General features: G+C 40.3%; 1 protein-coding gene across 1 annotated transcript in view; it reads right to left on the bottom strand.

The window, feature by feature from the left end:
- The window catches only part of DNER (delta/notch like EGF repeat containing), a 370,265-nt gene that overhangs the window by 102,996 nt on the left and 247,602 nt on the right, over nt 1–19,667 (bottom strand). Inside the window, exon 7 of the mRNA XM_017529081.1 lies at nt 14,133–14,246. Coding sequence (XP_017384570.1) covers nt 14,133–14,246 — 114 coding nt within the window. The remainder of the gene's footprint in view (nt 1–14,132; nt 14,247–19,667) is intronic.

Genomic DNA, 19,667 nt, shown 5'->3' with positions numbered 1-19,667 from the left:
TTTCAATGAAATAGCTGTGTATTGGTTTCCCTGTTTATCACCTGTCTCCCACCCAGACCAAGACTATAGGCTTCTTGGAGGAGGAGCCATGTTGCTTCCTCTCACCATTGAGCCTTGGCATCCAGCATAGTATCTGAGCTATGGGAAGCATGCAGTAAATGTTTGTGGAATAAATGAATGGATGAATGAATAGTATAAAGGAGAACATATTCCAACAGGTTTGTGACACAATAGAGTCATTAGGGAAAGCAAATTGACAAATATGGATGACGTTTTGGAAATTACACTGAGGGAATATGAAAGGATGCCATTAGATGTTTTGATTACAGATATATAAATGAATAATCACTAGATCAAAATGAAAGTAGAAAGTGTATTTATTTATTTGGGGATGGGGTCTTGCTTTGTCTCCCAGGCTGGAGTATAGTGGCGTAATCATGGCTCTTAGCAGCTTGAACTCCTGGGCTCAAGTGATCTTACTTCCTCAGCCTCCCGAAGCTGAGATTACAAGCACGTGCATCACATCCAATTAATTTTTAAAGTTTTTCATGGAGATGTGACCTCCCTATGTTGCCCAGGCTTGTTTTGAACTTCTGTTCTCAAGAGATCCTCCTGCTTTATTTTCCAAAGTGCTGAGGATACAGGCGTTGAGCCACCGTGCCCAGCTGAAGGTAAAATAGTTTATGGAGTATTCTGCTGAGTAGCACAGGAAAGCAAGGAGAAAGTAGAATTCTGACTCTCAAAGAGCTTATTCTTTTTGAAGGAGGCCAGAAGCACACATTTGAGATAATGAGAGAACAAGTTGAGGCCATTTTTCCTTCCTGTAAACGCTAATGAGATGATTCCAGTCTGGCAGGAAGGATTGAAGCTCCAGCCCAGGCTGTCAAAATGCAATCACTGACTCTAACTGTGGCAGAAATTCAGAAGAAGGAAGAACCCCTATGGAGTGGGCAGGTCAGAAAAACCTCATGGGAGAGCTGGCTTTTCCAACTGGGCCTGAAAGAAAGCACAAGAGTTGACTTGGTAGAAGAGGACAAAGAAAGATGTTCGAATCAGAGAAGGGGTTTTGGTCAGTGTTTGTGGAAAACTTAATTGGGACCACATTTGTTCTGGTTATAAGAAAGCAGACAGTTATGTAAGATAAAGAGAAAGCGGAATACCTAGAAAAATCAATTACAAAATCATCAGCTGTAAAAGACCCAATAGGATTGCATTTTAAATGTGACTTTGAATTTTAAAGAAAATCCATCTGAGAGAGTAAAAAATACCTTAAGGACGTTTTCTTGAGCAGAACAGAAAGACAAAGTTAGACTTACGACAGGAAAATGAAAAACAACTAGGAAATCACCAGAAGGATGCTAAATCAACTCTCCTTTAATTTGGAATAAACAGGAGGGCAGCAGAGATAAAACTTATTTAAGGCCAGGTGCGGTGGCTCATGCCTGTAATCCCAGCACTTTGGGAAGCCGTGGCTGGTGGATTTGAGGTCAGGAGTTCGAAATCAGCCTGACCAACATGGTGAATCCCCATCTCTACTAAAAATACAAAAACCTAGCCGGGCATAGTGATGTGCACCTGTAGTCCCAGCTACTCAGGGGTCTAGGCAGGAGAATTGCTTGAACCCGGGAGGCAAAGGTTGCAGTGAACTGAGATCATGCCACTGTACTCCAGCCTGGGTGACAGAGTGAGGTTCCATCTCAAAAAAAATATATATATATAAATATATATATATATATATATGTATATTTTAAAAGATATAGTTATATGAACAAAAACAATTGGCTACTGACAATGGAAATTTAGAGGTTTGGGTCTATATTTCCCTCTGGGTCTTCATTTATCTAACCTAGACTAATTGAGAGCAGCCATGCCTCAGGCCCCCCTGCTTCAAGAATTCCCATTCTAGTGAGGAAAACAATACAATAAAAAAACAAGTAAATAGGTATCCTCAGCCAGGGCTACAGGTTCTTGAAGTAGGAGAGGGGAGGAGAATGATGGGGGCTGTGTTAGATATTGGAGTCAGGGAGACCTAAGTGACACAAAGGGGAGAGAGGGCAATGTGAGGGTCCCTGTGAAGAAGGAAACAGCGTCAGATGCAAACGCTGCCTGTAGCATTGGCTGTAAGATGAATGGTCTCCCTCTGGAGGACAATTCCTAAACCTTCGGTATGTCTGAACAACAGCAAGAAGCCAGAAGCTAGAGAAAAGAAAAAGAAGAGAGGAATAAGAAGTGAGGTTGGAGATTGAGGAAGACAGTGGCAATTCCTCAAAGACCTAGAACCAGATATACCATTTGACCAGCAATCCTATTACTAGGTATATACCCAAAGGAATAGAAATCATTCTGTTATATTAAAGATACATGCATGTGCATGTTTATTGCAGCACTGTTCACAAGAGCAAAGATGTGGAATCCACCCAAATGCCCAACAATGATAGACTGGATAAAGAGAATGTGGTACCTACACACCATGGAATACTATGCAGCCATAAAAAAGGAATGAGATCATGTCTTCTGCGGGGACACGAATAGAGCTTGAGCCCATTATCCTCAGCAAACTAATGCAGGGACAGAAAACCAAATACTGTATATTCTCACTTGTAAGTGGGAACTGAACAATGAGAACACATGGACACAGGGTGCGGAAGGACACACAATGGGACCTGTCGGGGCCAGGAGGCTGAGGGAGGGAGAGCGTCAGGAGAAATAGCTAATGCATACAGGGCTTAATACCTAGGTGACAGGTTGATGGATGCAGCAAATCGTCATGGCACAGGTTTACCTATGTAACAAACCTGCATATCCTACACATATATCCCAGAACTTAAAATTAAATTAATTTTTTTAAAAAATAAACAGAATCTAAGCCCCTATCCCATACCTGCTAAATTAGAATACGCATTTAAACAAGATCACTTACTGATTTGTATGTACATTAAAATTCAAAAAGCAAAAAATTAAAGAAGAAGTTAGGTTGGAGAGGTAGCCAGGGCATCTTGGCCCAAGACAACAACTTGGATGAGAAATCAGCAGAGGTTTGAAAGGCAGGGAATGAAAACATGCCATCCACATTTTAGAGGGATCACTTTTCTCAACCTCTCCCTCAAAAACGCTCAGCTCCCAATAACGCCCCCGTACATCAAGTTGTGTAAAACTTGTCAAAAGCTGGTGTGCCCTCTCCCTGGTCTTCTGGCCTTCTCCTTGTCCTCTTATAGCCAAATCTGTCCACTTCTATTTCCATTGCCACACCATAATGCATTCACCATTAAAGCTCATCTTAGGTACTGCAACAGGCTCCCAACAGCTTTCTTTAATTCTTGTCCTCCCTGGATCCATCCTTCCCCCTCAGACACAGTAATTTTTTTCAAGCGTTAAAAAAGTTCTCTTCTCCTGCTAAACCCATTCATAGTGTCCTTCTTCATACTCTTGGGCCATGTGCAATCCACTGAGCCCACTGCTTAAAGGCCTACCTGAGCCAACTCCTTCTTCTCTCTCTGGGCTTCTGTCTTCCCTCCATCACATTCTGCATTAAGGTTCTGCTAAACTGCATTCTGTCCCTCAAATTTCTCTGTCTCTCTCTCTCTCCCTCCCTAACCTCCCCTGCTTTTCTCTCTTCCTGGAAGACTCTTTCCTCTGCCTGCACTCCTACTCATTCTTTAGGTTATTACTTAGCCTTCAAGTCAGTTTAAACATCTTTCCCTTGGAACACTTCCTGACTCTCCCTGCAGCCCTCAGTCTAGGTGAGTGGTCCCTCTTAAAACTCTACCACCTGATTACCCCAGAGGAGCCCTGTTCGCAGCCCTGATCATAGTGCCCACACTGTCTCCTGGGGCTATTATTCCATAAGACCCATGAGGCCGAAGCCAAATATGTCTCATTCACTACTGAATCCCTTGTGATGAACACAATAACTGCTACAAGGTAGGTAATCAATAAATAGTATGTGAATTAAGTGTTTTATTAAATAATGCCATATTCATATAATAAAAGCAATCATTAATAACAATTTTTAGATTAACAACATAGAACATTTAAAGCATGCTGTTCAGTTAAAGAAGTTCATTACAAAAGCAAATCACACAGTGAAATCCAATTCTAGTTTTCTAAAAATGGCGTTAATACAAAGACCTCAAAGATGTTCACCTAAAATTTAAGGTGTTTTTCTCTTGGGGTTGGAATTCGAGGCATTGTTTTTCCGTTGAACCCATTTGAGCATACATTTCCTTGGTCATCAAAGTAAAAAATTACACAACTGATTTAAAGTGCTGTGTCAAGGCGTGGACTGTCATGGAAAAGAGGACCCTGGTCAAATGCAGTGACAGTGGCCAGTGGTGAACAGAAAGTCCCACGTGAACCCTGGGTCACAGTGGCCAAGAGCATGGCGAAGGGTAGGCTATTTGGGAGCAGAAAGTGAGGAAGGGACTCTAAACATGACAACTTCTTCATAGAAATTATAATCAAGTGTAATTAGGGCAATTTTAAAGAAGAGCAGTGGGAAAATGTCTTAAAATGAACTAAATTAACTCAGGAGAAACATCAGTATCTATCCTCAGCTGCCTTTTATCGTTATGATGTCAGGTCACAGGAGATGAAATTAGGTTGGAAAAACATAGTCACAGAAGGGTTTATTTAACCAAAAATAATATATGACAAAGCAATTAACAAAACACGCTTCTACTTTCCCAGCCTTCTGTCTGTCAAACGTCATATTGGGCCTGGGTCTCTCTGTATCTCCCTACCTTAAGATGCTCAGTGTCGGAGCCTCGACCTGAATAGTTCAGAATAAGGCCCAGGACTCTATCATATGATATTTTGGTCCAAGTGAAGAGCAAAAATATCACATTAGCTTCCCCCATTATTGTGGTCTAAAGAGGGGTATGTATGAGGAGATAATTCTGCTGCAAGGAGAAATGAAAATTATATTTACTACTAGGGTGTTTATATTTCTACTGTAAAGAATCTTTGTTGCATTTAAGAGGACGGTATAATATGAATGTTCTGTATTTAGTGTGGAGAAGTAAGCTTTTAACAAACAGATCCTCCCACAAACAACTGTTAAATCTGACAAAAAATAAAAAGCAAAAAAGTGTCTCAAGGCTCTGAAAAGAGAACCAAAGCAGGCAGGTTTTGGAAGGGAGTCAAAATACAGAAGCAGCAGCCAGCATGAGGTCAGTTTCACGTTTGGGGGGTTCACGCGGCCGGCTGGCTGCCACAGCCGTGACAGTGGCACAGGGAGACAAGATGTCAGCACTGAACCTACCATTTCAGTGCAAAGAGACCTGGGAAGGGAAACCAGCTTTGCAAAATTATAACTGAGAAAATTATGACAGTGAAAGAAATCAGACCTAACTAATTCCATCTTGCTTCTGACCTTTAAGGTGTCCTTGTTCATTCCTTGGCATGGGCCGAACTAACTTTGGGAAGGAATTCAGTTCATGATTGATCCTGAAACAAAATTGAGAATAGCCCTTTCCCAAAAAGATCCCCTTCTTACCTGGGAACCAGTCTGCCTTTGCAGGATTAACAAATTAGCTGCAAGATTAGAAATTACAGTTTAGGGGGTCACGCAGCCTCTGGCTCCAAGAGTCTGAACCTCCCCAGATTGCTCTCGAGGATAACATCACTATTGCAAAGCCTAACCATCAGTGCTTCAGATATTTTGCAGACCCTGCATTCAGTGGATCAGCCAATACCACCCAGAGCAGTAATCTGGCTCAACCAGTTCTGCCATCCCACCCAGGAACAAAAAACAGCAAGAAAAGCTCTCTTCGACCCCCTATGATTCCATCTCCAACCTGGCCAATCAGCACTCCCCACTTCCCAAGCCCCTACCCACCATATTATCTTTAAAAACTCTGATCCCCAAATGCTCAGGGAGCCTGAGTTGCATAATAATAACATTCTGGTCTCCTGAACCACCAGCTCTGCGTGAATTACTCTTTCTCCATTGCAATTCCCCTTTGTTGATAATTCAGCTCTGTCTAGGCAGTGGGCAAGGTGAACCCACTTGGTAGGTACAAAAGGAGCCTGGAGAAGGCACACCCTGAGGAGTGAGGGAGGGTTCTGGGCAGGAAGAGAGCCAAAGAAGGGGCCCCAAATTCTGAATATGACTCTGCTGGAGTCTCTGGATGACCCCTATGCCACCCTTAAACTGGTTACTAGAAGTAACTAAATGAGATGGGAGCTCCTGCACCCTGCAGGTATTATGAGTTTGGAATGAGTCTAGCCAGTGAGATTCGCACATTTACTTTAGTGAACATTGGTTAATCCATCTTTGTGATATGGGGAGTTTCCTCATATATAAAATGTTATTGTCAGAACAGTTTTGAGATATTTACTCATTCATTCATTCAACAAATGTCTTGTATGTTCTACATGCCAGGTGCTCTAAGGGATACAGAAATGTTTAGCATCACTGTCCTCAACGAGCCCAGAGACCCCTGAAGGACAGTGGGTATCCATCCAAAGGGCTAACACGTGAAGTAAAACTTGATCAGGGAAGAATTGATGCAGCAGAAAGAACATGAACTTCAACATCAAACAAATCTGTTTGTATCCTGGGCCCACCAGGACTTCAGAACCTCAGGAATTACCTGTAAAATGGCATAATACCTATCTTGCACAACTGTTGTTCAGATTAAATGGTGACATTTATTAATTACTTATTCTTTGTGAGGCACTGGTCTAAGCACTGCATATTCATGTTCACAGCTCCGTTAATCCTTATAACAATCCCTTTAGGTAGGCACTAATACTACCCTCACTCCATAGATGGGGAAAATGAGGCATTGAGAATTTAAGTAAATTGTTCAAGGTCAGCAGGGAGTAAGTAACCAAACAGGCTGAAACTCAGCAAGGTCTACTTGAGCCTCAGCTGTTAACTGCTAAGTTATGCTGAATAATAATGTCAAAGTGCTGGCCAGGCATGGTGGCTCACGCCCGTAATCCCAACACATTGGGAGGCTGAGGCAGGCGGATCACTTGAGGTCAGGAGTTCAGGACCAGCCTGGCCACATGGCAAAACCCCATCTCTACTAAAAATACAAAAATTGGCCAGTAGTGGTGGCAGGTGCCTGTAATCCCAGCTACTCAGGAGGCTGAGGCAGGAGAATTGCTTGAAGTTTTAAAACTGAAATGTTATAAGAATCCTAAATAATTGTCACATGCAGATCTGAACATATGCCTTTGAAAATCAAAATTTATGTTTACCTCTTAGATACCCTATCTCTTTTTTAGATGAAAAGCATCAAGGTATCATTATTTAAGTATTCATTCATTCATCATACTGTAACTTCTGACTGCCCTCTGCCAGCAGTAAACTGCATCAGAACCATATCCAAAGGGGAAACCAAGCTAATGTGGAAAGAAGGTCCCGTTCATTTGCTGAAAGTTAGTGCAGCCATTTTCCCCAGTGCTAATGGAAAAAAAGCAGGCAACTAAAATTCCTTGCTGCATTTTTATTTAAACAAACAATGTCAGAGAAACTGTGCTGTGCAGAAAAAAATAAAAAAAGGAATAAAAAGAAAAATGTAGTTGTAAAGCAAAATGCAAAATTAGTGAGTGTATACCAAACACCAAACATATAAATAAAATTTTGGACAGGCACAGCGACTCACATCTGTAATCCCAGCATTTCGGGAGGCCAAGGTGGGCAGATCACCTCAGGTCAGGAGTCCGAGACCAGCCTGGCTAACATAGTGAAACCCCATCTCTACCAAAAATACAAAAATTATCTGGGCATGATGGTGAGCACCTGTAATACCAGCTACTCAGGACACTGAGGCAGGGGAATAGCTTGAACACAGGAGATGGAGGTTACAGTGAGCTGAGATCATGCCGTTGCCCTCCAGCCTGGGCAACAAGAGTAAAATTCTGTCTCAGAAATAAAATAAAATTTTACTCACAATAAGTCTCAATACCCTGTTTTGTTTCCAAAAGGTGAAAGTATATACTACTTGGAACTCCAAGGATCTCAGCTGCTATGACTCCTAAATAAAGTGGTGATTTGGGGATAATGCCAAATTTTAAAAGAACGAGAACAGCATTTTATTCAGGACTGTTAATTTCATGAGAATATGTTGCATATTTCTTATGTAAATACATGCAGTTTTATATGGTCCTAAGAGAATGCTTTCATCAAGATCATACATGTCAGGATGCTGGGGGGTGGCGGGGAAACTAAATCCCAAAACTAAGCTATATCACTCCTAAATCCTGATTGAGTACATGCCCAGGTTTTTAACAATATACATTATCTGAGTGATAACTTTTATGACATGTGTTGCTATTGCCTGTAAATCCCTTTAAGATGAAAAGCATTACCCCTGAAATTTGAGTTCAACAAAAGGATTTGTATGGCTAGGTTACTCAAGACTATAAAATGAAAAAAAAAAAAAAGTCTGGTAAACCCTTGGAGCTTGTTGCAAAGGAATTTAACCTACAGGACCTTTGGGCCAGTATAAAGATTTAGACCCCAGGCATTCCCTAGAGTCACTTAGAGGTTATGAAGCTTTTCTCTATAAACATGACTTGAAACATGATGGATTCATTGACTCAGCAAGTAGCTTTCAAACTGATATATTTGAATTGAAGACTTTTAAGAACAGGATCCCTTAAAGGTAGTAGTCAACCTACATCCTCTTCAGCAACAAAACAAAAGGTGGAAGACACAAAATTATGGGACTTACCCAAGGTTAGATGGCTCATAACGATCATCATAACAGCTAACATTTACTCAGCACCTACTGAACCTACTATTAGCAAAGCACAATGTTAAGGGCTTTTTCCATCCTTCACATCAACTTAAAAGTGTAAACGAGTATTACTCCATTTTGTAAAATAAAAAATGAGCCTCAGAGTAGCAAAGACTTTGTCAAAAGCGGTAGGTCCAGATTTCAAACCTAAGCAGTGTGACCCCAAAACCACATGCACAAACACTCCACTCTACTGCCTTGTCACGGGGCCTAGATTCAGATCTACTGAACTCTTCCAGGCCAGAGATAGACACCAACTCTCCATCCCTGGCTATGAGAGCTTCCAGATTATAAGATCTCTGATGTCCGATAGCAAAATCCAACACTGCATTCGAATTGTCATAGGACTGGAAGATGTGAGTCCCCTACCTGGTTGTAACACTTGCCTTCATAACTACAGTGCAAGAGCAATTCATGCAAAATCTATGTACTCCATAATCCTGTCCATAGGAATGGTGCTAGAAAATATCTTTACTGTTTTTAAAATACATTGGATAAAATGATGTGTCTTCAAAATAGTGCATAAAGCCCTGTATTCTCACTTTGGTCTCTGGTTTCCATATGCCTTCTGTAATAGGGAGATGCCAAGAAGGTGGTTCCATTTGCTCAGGTGCGCTCTGCAGGAGGGGAATGGTCACTGCTGCAGAAGCAATGGATGTTCTTTATTTCAGGAGGTTTTCATCACTACTGAGTTCTTATTCTTTATTAATGTATGTGGTATTCTACTCTAAATTCCCAGTGGAGGGGGGATGGAATTAAGATACTGAAGTAAAGATAATGGCTAGAGAATAGTATTCAGATTGTATTTATACATGTACCTAAATATATTCATATATTTAAATATTCGTATTTAAATACCAATATGCCGAATTCCTAGGTATATATAATTAGATATCTTCAGAAGTAAAATGCATTTAGTTTAAAACTTAAGGATTTCAAAGTTCTAAACCAAATATAAAGACAATAAATTCTTAAGCAATAATGCCAGATCTTAAGTGCTTATCTTTGTCATTGCTGTTATCATTCAGTTAGGTGGATATAAGAAAACATTCATGATAATTCACTTTTATTTCTTATCATCCCCACTGTAACCAGAATCTGAAGCTACACTCTCCCAATGTGAACCTAGTAAAAGCTAAGTAGAAACTCAAAAAAAAATACAGAACCGGCTGATGAAGGATAAAAATCTCAGCGTAGAAGGGCAGACAGTGTCCCGCAGGAGTGCAGCTGTGAAGGCGACTGCAGCCGGCTCTCGGGCTGCCTGACTGGGAACTCTGGGAAGGAGCAGGAGTCACAGAGACAGTACCCAGGAAGGATGCTCAACCTCTACGGGCCTGCCCAGGTCAGATGGAAAAAGGTCTTTGAAGGAAACAAGATGGAGATGAAAAGGGGAAAAAAGAGAAAGGACGCGGATGTGCGCTGCTGAGAGCTCTATCCAGAGGGAAAACCCAGTTTTAACAGCTTTCCAGCCTGGCAGGAATTGTTATAACAGGATTTCACTTACTTACCAAAAATAATGATTTCTCACTTTTTTCAGATTTAAGAAAGTAAACAGCAGAGACATTGACGTTTGCTTTGCGTGCATTTTGCTTATGATTATGGTTACAAAGATAATCTTTAAAAATATAATGGGATTTCTTTTAAAGAATATATTCAGAGATGGTATAAGACAGTACTTGGGAGCACTGGAGCCAATTTCTGGGCTGGGTTTCCATTTCTGGCTCTGTGACCTGAGGCAGGTTACTGATCCTCTTGTGTCTCAGTTTCCTAATCTGTTAAATGGAAACATTAACAGTGTATGCTGCCCAGCACACAATACTAAGTTGATTCTCATTGTTCTGAGAGTCAAATTAGTTAGCAAACATTGTGAGTGATATCTAAGTGTTGACTTCTATCATTAAATTATTTATCAAATATTAATCCCTCCTGTTAACATAAAACACAACCCCTAGGTAAGGTGTTGGAAGTAGGTGTGGGCAACAAGATGAATAAAATACAATTCCTTTCCTCAAAGAATAACACAGGGAAGCAGGGCAGACAGAATCAACAAAAACCTACAATGGAGAAGCTGAAAAGGAGGCAGGCAAGGGTCAGGGCTGGCTCCAAACTCCGGGACATTCTGTGACTATGAGGCACTTCTCAGACTTGCTCTCAGTGTGTCTGATGTGAGAAACATCTGGAGACCCAGGCTCTTTTTATTTTTTATTTTCTTTTTGAGACAGGGTCTTGCCCTGTCGCCCAGGCTGGAGTACAGTGGCATAGTCTTTGGCTCACTGCAACTTCCACCTCTCAGGTTGAAGCAATTGTCATGCCTCAGCCTCCCACCTAGCTGGGATTACAGGTGTGCGCCACCACACCCAGCTAAATTTTGTATTTTTAGTAGAGATGGGGTTTCACCATGTTGGCCAGGCTGGTCTTGATCTCCTGACCTCAAGCGATCCACCCACCTTGGCCTCCCAAAGTGCTGGGATTATAGGCATGAGCCACCACACCTGGTGACACAGGCTCTTTTTAAAGTGCAAAGTATTCTATAGCTATGAATTACTGCCAATACACAAAAGCAAGCACTCTAAGGATAGGCCAGTGGGAGAGGCTGCTTAAAAAAATGCCAGTCACCAGGCATGAGCTCCTGCTAAGAGGCTGCTACACATTCCAGCAAATTCTTCTAAACTCTAATGAAAGCCGGCTTCTCCCTGCTCAGTCTTCAATGAAGATAAATCTTTGAATGAAAGTCTTCATAATGGAAAATGCATCTTCGTCTTGTCAATTCTAGAGCCTCACATTTTCTCTAGGCTTTATCTTGGCAGCCTGGAGGGGGAGTATGCCACTGGATAAAGGAGAAGGGTTCCTAGATCAACATCCAGGATTGTAATTGCTATCTAAAGGCCAATGTCTCTGTGTTTAGATGAGTCCAGGCTTCTTCCAGATTCGTAGAGCCATAGCCCAGCTGACATCTCCACTTAAGTGTCACAAGGGTCTCTCACAAGGGCTCTAACATAGAACACTTCTCCATTTATCTGTTTCTCCATGAATGGCACAACCCACTGCAAAGCCCCAGATTCTCTGCCTCACCCTCCCTCACCTTCCACCCCGCTTCTTCTCAGGCCTCCTCCATTTTCCCTCCAAAGTTCTTCCAAATCCATCTGCTTCTCTCTTTTTCAAATTCCACCTTTCTATTCCTAGCAGCCAACATCTACTTCTTCGACTTCCACAACAGTTTCCAAAATTTCTCCTTATTCCCACTCTTGTCTCTAATTTATGTTCAACATTGTTCCGGAACGAAAAGTTTGAATTCCCCTGCTTATCCATGGTTTAACAGTAACCATTACTATGAAAACAATCGTGATAAAATAGCTAGCACGTATTCAGCACTTAGCCAGGTACTGTGCTAGGCACTTTATCTGTCTCACCTCATCTAATCCTTACACTGATCCTATGACATAGGCAGAAGCATCACCCCATTTTACAGATTAAAAACACCCAGATGCAGGGAGGCGTAAAATCACATGCCCATGGGACAAAGCTAGTAAGTAAATAGTAGAACTGGCCTTCAAGCCTCACTCCCCAACTCCCTCCCCTCTAGGATGAAGATGAAAGGCCTTGAGGGGCCCACCCAACCCTGCAAGGCTTGCCCTGCATGCTTCCACCTGCTGTCACCACGATTCTTCTCATCCTCTTAGCTCAGTCATGCCCTCAACTGCACCATCTGCTCCTCTCCTCTCTTCGGGTCTTTGCACATGGGAGTCTCTCCCAGCTCTCCAAGCCCAGGCAGATCCCTTCTGTGCCTCTTCAAGTCAACTATTCCAGCATGTAATTACACACTTATCTGTGTAGGCACCATTGGAGGGGCCATCTCAGCCTTCCTTAGCATTATATCCTAGCACCTAGCACAGCGCTTGGTGTATATGAAGTGCTCAGCAAATCATTAACAACCAGGAAATTGTAGTACGAGTGCAAGCAAAATTCCCAGTTTCTAGTTCACGGGCCATTGTTTATTGCCAGTGTGATTTTGTGCAAATTACCCCCATATGAACCTCCAGGGGCCTGACTGTAACTTTCTGGTAACAACCCCAGCAATACGAAAGCATGTTGGAGTTCTTAAAGCACTTTCACAAAAATTCCATTTGGTCCCAGAACAACCAGGAAGGCTGCCCTTGACTAAACACGAAACGGCAAGGCCTTCCATCAGAGTTAGGTGGCAACTGACTAATCAAGGGTATGACAGGGCTTTAAGAACCGCAAAGTGCTCTGTGTGAGTGAAGACTGGTGCTGCTTGCTCAGTCATCAGCCCTCCGCAACGTTTTCAAGGTTTCACGTTTGTTTAAGGGAGCTGAGCCTGCATTGCAAAAGAAGGAGAGGGTGCAGAACAGGGCTCACCAAACACATTTAACTCATCACCAGCACACAGTGGGATAGCTGGGTTGGCCACAGCCATTTCACCCCGGCCACCACCCTGGCCCCTGCTCTGCCCAAGTGAGCAGGAAGACAAGAACCTGTCCTTTAGTTAACATTCATTACTCTGAAATATTTGAGTATGAGGTACTGCCAATCACAGGGACGGCTCCCTGAGAGCCCAAGCACTTAGGATATCTGGGAGGCCAATGGCCTCTCATCAACACCCCTCCTGTGCCACCGCCCTCTCCCTGTCTCTCAGCTATAGCTAGTCTAGGGTAATTGTGAACACAGAGATGTTTCCTTAGGCACTCTGGCTCTACATCTAATCTCTGCAAAGGATGTCACTCTATGTGGTTATCAATGTAACTTCTGTGGATCAGAAGCTTAAATTCTGGTTCTAAAAAATAATCTAATGTCATGTTATGTTTACGACATTAACGATTTAAAGTAATCCCTTCCATGACATTCCTGCAAGCAGAAATGAGAACAAAAATTCCTCAAATTACAAAATAATTTCATGAACACCAGCTGGATAGCTGTGATTATCTGCCTGCTTCTTCAGGTAAAACTGCTTTTGAAAATAAAAGCAGCCCTAAAGATGTGGCTTTCCAGGTGACTTGAATTTTCTAAGACAATATAAAGTTGATTTAAAAACAGGAGTAAGCTTTATATCAAAAACCAAACAAAATACAAATCTTAACTGTCACCATTAGAAAGAGATCCCATCTTATAATAGCTATTCATTTTAATGTATAAATAAAATCACAGAAAGTCCTAGATTATGTCTAATAGTCAAATAATTTTCAAGCTATGCTAGCATAGAGCTAAAAAGGGGACTATCATCTATGTTTGTTTTATAAATCAAACAAAAAAGGAAGTTCTCTTGTGTAGAGTTTTGCAGAAACAAAGTATAAAGCTGATCAAATCAGCTTATGATTTAAAATGGAAAACAAAAGCTCTTTCTTAATAATAAATACTAATTACCTTCGGGACACTGGCATGTGAATCCACTGAGACTGGAAATGCATGTTGCTCCATTTCTGCATGGGTCTAGGATGCAGTAATCAATCTTGGACTGGCAAAGCTCTCCAGTGTAACCTGAATAAAACAAAATGTACATTTTATAAAATAAGCTACTCTGAACCCACCCTGAGCCACTCTAGGAACTGATGGAGTCAACTGGTACCTGCCCAATGAAGGCAGTAGCAGGCTTCAGCTAAGCTGCTGCTGAACCTCATTTATTTTTACAAACTATGGTAGTTTAGAAATAATCATAGCAGTTCAGAATCATTGTTCAAAAATCATTTACTCTGCATAAATCTTTATTGCAAGAAGACTACACTTCTTCAGCGTTAGGTCTGTATTTCATCTTGAAATACGAGTCAGAACCTTCAGAAGCTGAGACTGAGTATCACTGTCCCTGTTGATGATAGCTTCTTTCTGACACAGGAATTTACAGTGTTTAGCTTGATCTAATTGAGATAATGGCCACATTTCCTAGGCCACCAGAATACTTACATAAAAAGCATTAGGAAAATATCTAGGTATTAACAATTTTAATATATAATATCTTAGAACTAGAAAAACCCACCTGTGTTAATTCTGTGCCCTCTGCTCCCACTTTAAAGATAAAGAGATTGAGGCACATAGAATGCTAAGCACATTGGTATATTTTTATTAAACTTATTTAATTCACAAATTCAACTAAATTCTCTGTGAAGCAAGGCTCTCATGGTGATTTTGCTGGATTTTAACATAACTACACACATGTGGTGAGGAAATAAGGCTGTAAATCTACTGGAACACCTGTGCAGTCAAAAAGCTTTAAATAAATTCCAGAATTTTGTTTATTAATTTTGAAAACAAAGTCCCAGGAGCGAAAAGTTAAAAAAATAAAATGCTAATATATTTCTCATTTTAAACTGGAAAATTGTATAGAAAGTTTGGAAAATTTAAGATATTAAATAGAGAAAAAAATGTACCCTTGGTTATGTTATTTGAGTGACAGGACAATCAACACTGTAGAGATCGTTCCTATCAAAAATTTTTAGTCATAGATATTTCCCACACAATTATGATCATACTGTAACACTTTGTTTATTTCTTGGATAGTTTTAACTACATAAAAACTTGTCGTTCTGAATTATCAGTTTTGAAAGACTGCCATTAGCGCCTGAATCTGAGGTTTACAAAAAAAAATTCAGTGATATTAGAAAAGAGATGATTCACCTGAGCTTCAATTGCCTGCCAAACAGATCGTAAATTACTCATTGGAAATGTTTGTAAATTACTCATTGGGAATGTGGAAGCATTCATTTGCAATCAAACTCACAGGCATTCAAGCAGCTTAGGAGATTCTAGCTAATTCAAGGTATGAGAAAAAGAGTAAGACAAGAGCGTAAACTAAAAATCCAAACACTAGGACAAAAGGCTATTTCAAAATTCCAGAACAGGTTAAATAAAAGCTGTAAATTCAAAATAAGGGAGAGTGAATTGTTTAAAAGAGAAACGCTGCAAATAATGGTTAGGCTAAAAATAATAACCAAAACTTACAAAAGATCACTTATTTTTATTCATACATTAACGTTAATAATTTATCCATACATTAATACAAAATTGAACCATACTCATGTAGCCTTATGAGGTTAGTGTTATTAGAATCACCCTATTTTTACATATATATATATATATATATATATATATATAAAATTGCACTTTAGGTTCAGGGGTACGTGTGCAGAACATGCAGGATTGTTTTGTAGATACATACATGGAAATGTGGTTTGCTGCCTCCACCCCCATTACTTGTATCTGGCATTTCTCCCAATGTTATGCCTCCCCAACCTCCCTACCCACTGCTGTCCCCCTCCAATCTCCCCTAACAGACCCCGGTGTGTGATGCTCCCCTCCCTGTGTCCAAGCATTCTCATTGTTCAACACCCACCTATGAGTGAGAACATGCGGTGTTTGATTTTCTGTTCTTGTGTCAGTTTGCTGAGAATGATGGTTTCGATTCATCCATGTCCCTACAAAGGACACAAACTCATCATTTTTTATGGCAGCATAGTATTCCATGGTGTATATGTGCCACATTTTCCTTGTCCAGTCTATCACCAATGGGCATTTGGGTTGGTTCCAGGTCTTTGTTATTGTAAACAGTGCCACAATGAACATACATGTGCATGTGTCTTGATGATAGAACGATTTATAATCCTTTGGGTATATACCCGGTAATGGGATGCTGGGTCAAATGGAATTTCTATTTCTAGGTCCTTGAGGAATCGCCACACTGTCTTCCACAATGGTTGAACTAATTTACACTCCCACCAACAGTGTAAAAGTGTTCCTATTTCTCCAAATCCTCTCCTGTTGTCTCCAGGTTTTTTAATGATTGCCATTCTAACTGGTGTGGGATGGTATCTCAATGTGGTTTTGATTTGCAGTTCACTTATGGCCAGTGATAATGAGTATTTTTTCATATGTTTGTTGGCCTCATGTATGTCTTGTCTGTTCATATCCTTTGCCCACTTTTGAATGTTTTTTTTTTTTCTTGTAAATCTGTTTTAGTTCTTTGTAGATTCTGGATATTAGCCCTTTGTCAGATGGGTAGATTGCAAAAAATTTTTCCCCTTCTGTTGGTTGCCTGTTCACTCTAACGATTGTTTCTTTTGCTGTGCAGAAGCTCTGGAGTTTAATTAGATATTATTTGTCTATTTTTTTGGTGTTTTAGTCATGAAGTCCTTGCCTATGTCTATGTCCTGAATGGTTTTACCTAGGTTTTCTTCTAGGGTTTCTATGGTGTTAGGTCTTATGTTTAAGTCTTTAATCCATCTGGAGTTAATTTTAGTATATGGTGTCAGGAAGGGGCCCAGTTTCTGCTTTCTGCACATGGCTAGCCAGTTTTTTCAACACCATTTATTAAACAGGGAATCCTTTCCCCATTGCTTGTTTTTGTCAGGTTTGTCAAAGATTAGGTGGGTTGTAGATGTGTGGCACTGCTTACAAGGCCTCTGTTCTATTCCATTGGTCTATATCTCTGTTTTGGTACCAGTACCATGCTGTTTTGATTACTGTAGCCTTGTAGTATAGTTTGAAGTCAGGTAGCATGATGCCTCCAGCTTTGTTCTATTTGCTTAGAATTTACTTGGCTATGCAGGCTCTCTTTTGGTTCCATATGAAGTTTGAAGTGTTTTTTTTCCAGTTCTGTGAAGAAGGGTATTGGTAGTTTGATGGGGATAGTGTTGAATCTATAAATTACTTTGGGTGGTATGGCCATTTTCATGATGTTGATTCTTCCCAACCATGAGCATGGAATGTTTTTCCATCTGTTTGTGTCCTCTCTTATTTCCTTAAGCAGTGGTTTGTAGTTCTCCTTGAAGACATCCATTACATCTTTTGTTAGTTGTATTCCTAGGTATTTTATTCTCATTGTGGCAATTGTGAATGGCAGTTGGTTCTTGATTTGGCTCTCTTTAAGTCTATTGTTGGTGTATAGGAATGCTTGTTGTGATTGCTGCACATTGATTTTGTATCCTGAGACTTTGCTGAAGTTGCTTATCAGTTTCAGGAGATTTGGGGCTGAGACAATGGGGTCTTCTAAATATACAATCATGTCGTCTGCAAATAGAGACAATTTGACTTCCTCCTTTCCTAATGGAATACCCTTTATTTCTTTTTCTTGCCTGATTGCTCTTGCTTGAACTTCCAATCCTATATTGAATAGGAGTAGTGAGAGAGGGCATCCTTGTCAAGTGCCAGATTTCAAAGGGGATGCTTCTAGTTTTTGCCCATTCAGTATGATACTGGCTGTGGGTTTGTCCTAACTACCTTTTATTATTTTGAGATATGTTCCGTCAATAACTAGTTTATTGAGAGTTTTTAGCATACAAGGCTGTTGAATTTTGTCGAAGGCCTTCTCTGCATCTAATGAGATAATCATGTGATTTTTGTCTTTGGCTCTGTTATGTGGTGAATTACGTTTATATACTTGCGTATGTTGAACCAGACTTGCATCCCCAGTATGAAGCCTACTTGATCATGATGGATGAGCTTTTTGATGTGCTGTTGCAATTGGTTTGTCAGTACTTTATTGAAGATTTTTGCATCTATGTTCATCAGGGATATTGGCCTAAAGTTTCCTTTTCTTGTTGAGTCTCTGCCAGGGTTTGGTATCAGGATGATGTTGGTCTCATAAAATGATTTGGGAAGGATTCCCTTTTTTTTTTTTTTGTATTGTTTGGTATAGTTTCACAAGGAGTGGTACCAGCTCCTCTGTATGTCTGGTAGAATTCAGCTGTGAACCCATCTGGACCTGGGTTTTTTTTGGTTGGTAGGCTATTAATTGCTACCTCAACTTCAGCCCTTGTTAATGGTCTATTCAGGGTTTTAACTTCTTCCTGGTTTAGGCTTGGGAGGGTGCAAGTGTCCAGGAATTTATCCCTTTCTTCCAGATTTACTGGTTTATGTGCATAGAGTTGTTTGTAGTAATCTCTGATGGTAGTTTGTATTTCTGTGGAACCTGTGGTGATATCCTCATTATCATTTTTTATTGCATCTGTTTGATTCTTCTCTCTTTTCTTTTTTATTAATCTGGCTAGTGGTCTATTTTGTTGATCTTTCCAAAAAGCCAGCTCCTGGATTAATTTTTGAAGGGTTTTTTGTGTCTGTATCTCCTTTAGTTCTGCTCTGATCTTAGTTATTTCTTGTATTCTGCTAGCTTTTGAGTTTTTTTTTTTATCTTGCTCATCTAGCTCTTTCAATTTTGATGATAGGGTGCCAATTTTAGATCTTTCCTTGCTTCTCATGTGGGCAATTAGTGCTATAAATTTTCCTCTAGACACTGCTTTAAATGTGTCCCAAAGATTCTGGTACATCATGCCTTCATTCTCATTGGTTTCAAAGAACATCTTTATTTCTGCCTTCATTTCATTGTTTATCCAGTCAACATTCAAGAGCCAGTTGTTCAGTTTCCAGGAAGTTGTGCGGTTCTGAGTTAGTTTCTTAATCCTGAGTTTAAATTTGATTGCACTGTGGTCTGAGAGACTGTTTGTTATGATTTCCATTCTTTTTCATTTGCTGAGGCATGATTTACTTCCAATTATGTGGTCAAATTTAGAGTAGGTATGATGTGGTGCTGAGAAGAATGTATATTCTGTGGATTTGGGGTGGAGAGTTCTGTAATTGTCTATTAGGTTTGCTTGGTCAAGATCTGAGTTCAAGTCCTGGATATCCTTGTTAATTTTCTGTCGTGTTGATCTGTCTAATATTGAGAGTGGAGTGTCTAAGTCTCTTTGCAGGTCGTTAAGAACTTGCTTTATGTATCTGGGTGCACCTGTGTTGGGTGCATATATATTTAAGATCATTAGCTCTTCTTGTTGCATTGATCCTTTTACCATTATGTAATGGCCTTCTTTGTCTCTTTTGATCTTTTTTGATTTAAAGTCTCTTTTATCAGAGACTAGTATTGCTACTCCTGCCTTTTTTATTTCTTCTTTTTTTTTTTTTTTTTTTTTTTTTTTT

This window comes from Cebus imitator, unplaced genomic scaffold (genome assembly GCF_001604975.1).
Source record: "Cebus imitator isolate Cc_AM_T3 unplaced genomic scaffold, Cebus_imitator-1.0 Scaffold57, whole genome shotgun sequence".
NCBI lineage: Eukaryota > Metazoa > Chordata > Mammalia > Primates > Cebidae > Cebus > Cebus imitator.
The sequence above is the reverse complement of the archived record's forward strand: the minus strand, read 5'-3'. Positions and strand labels throughout refer to the sequence as shown.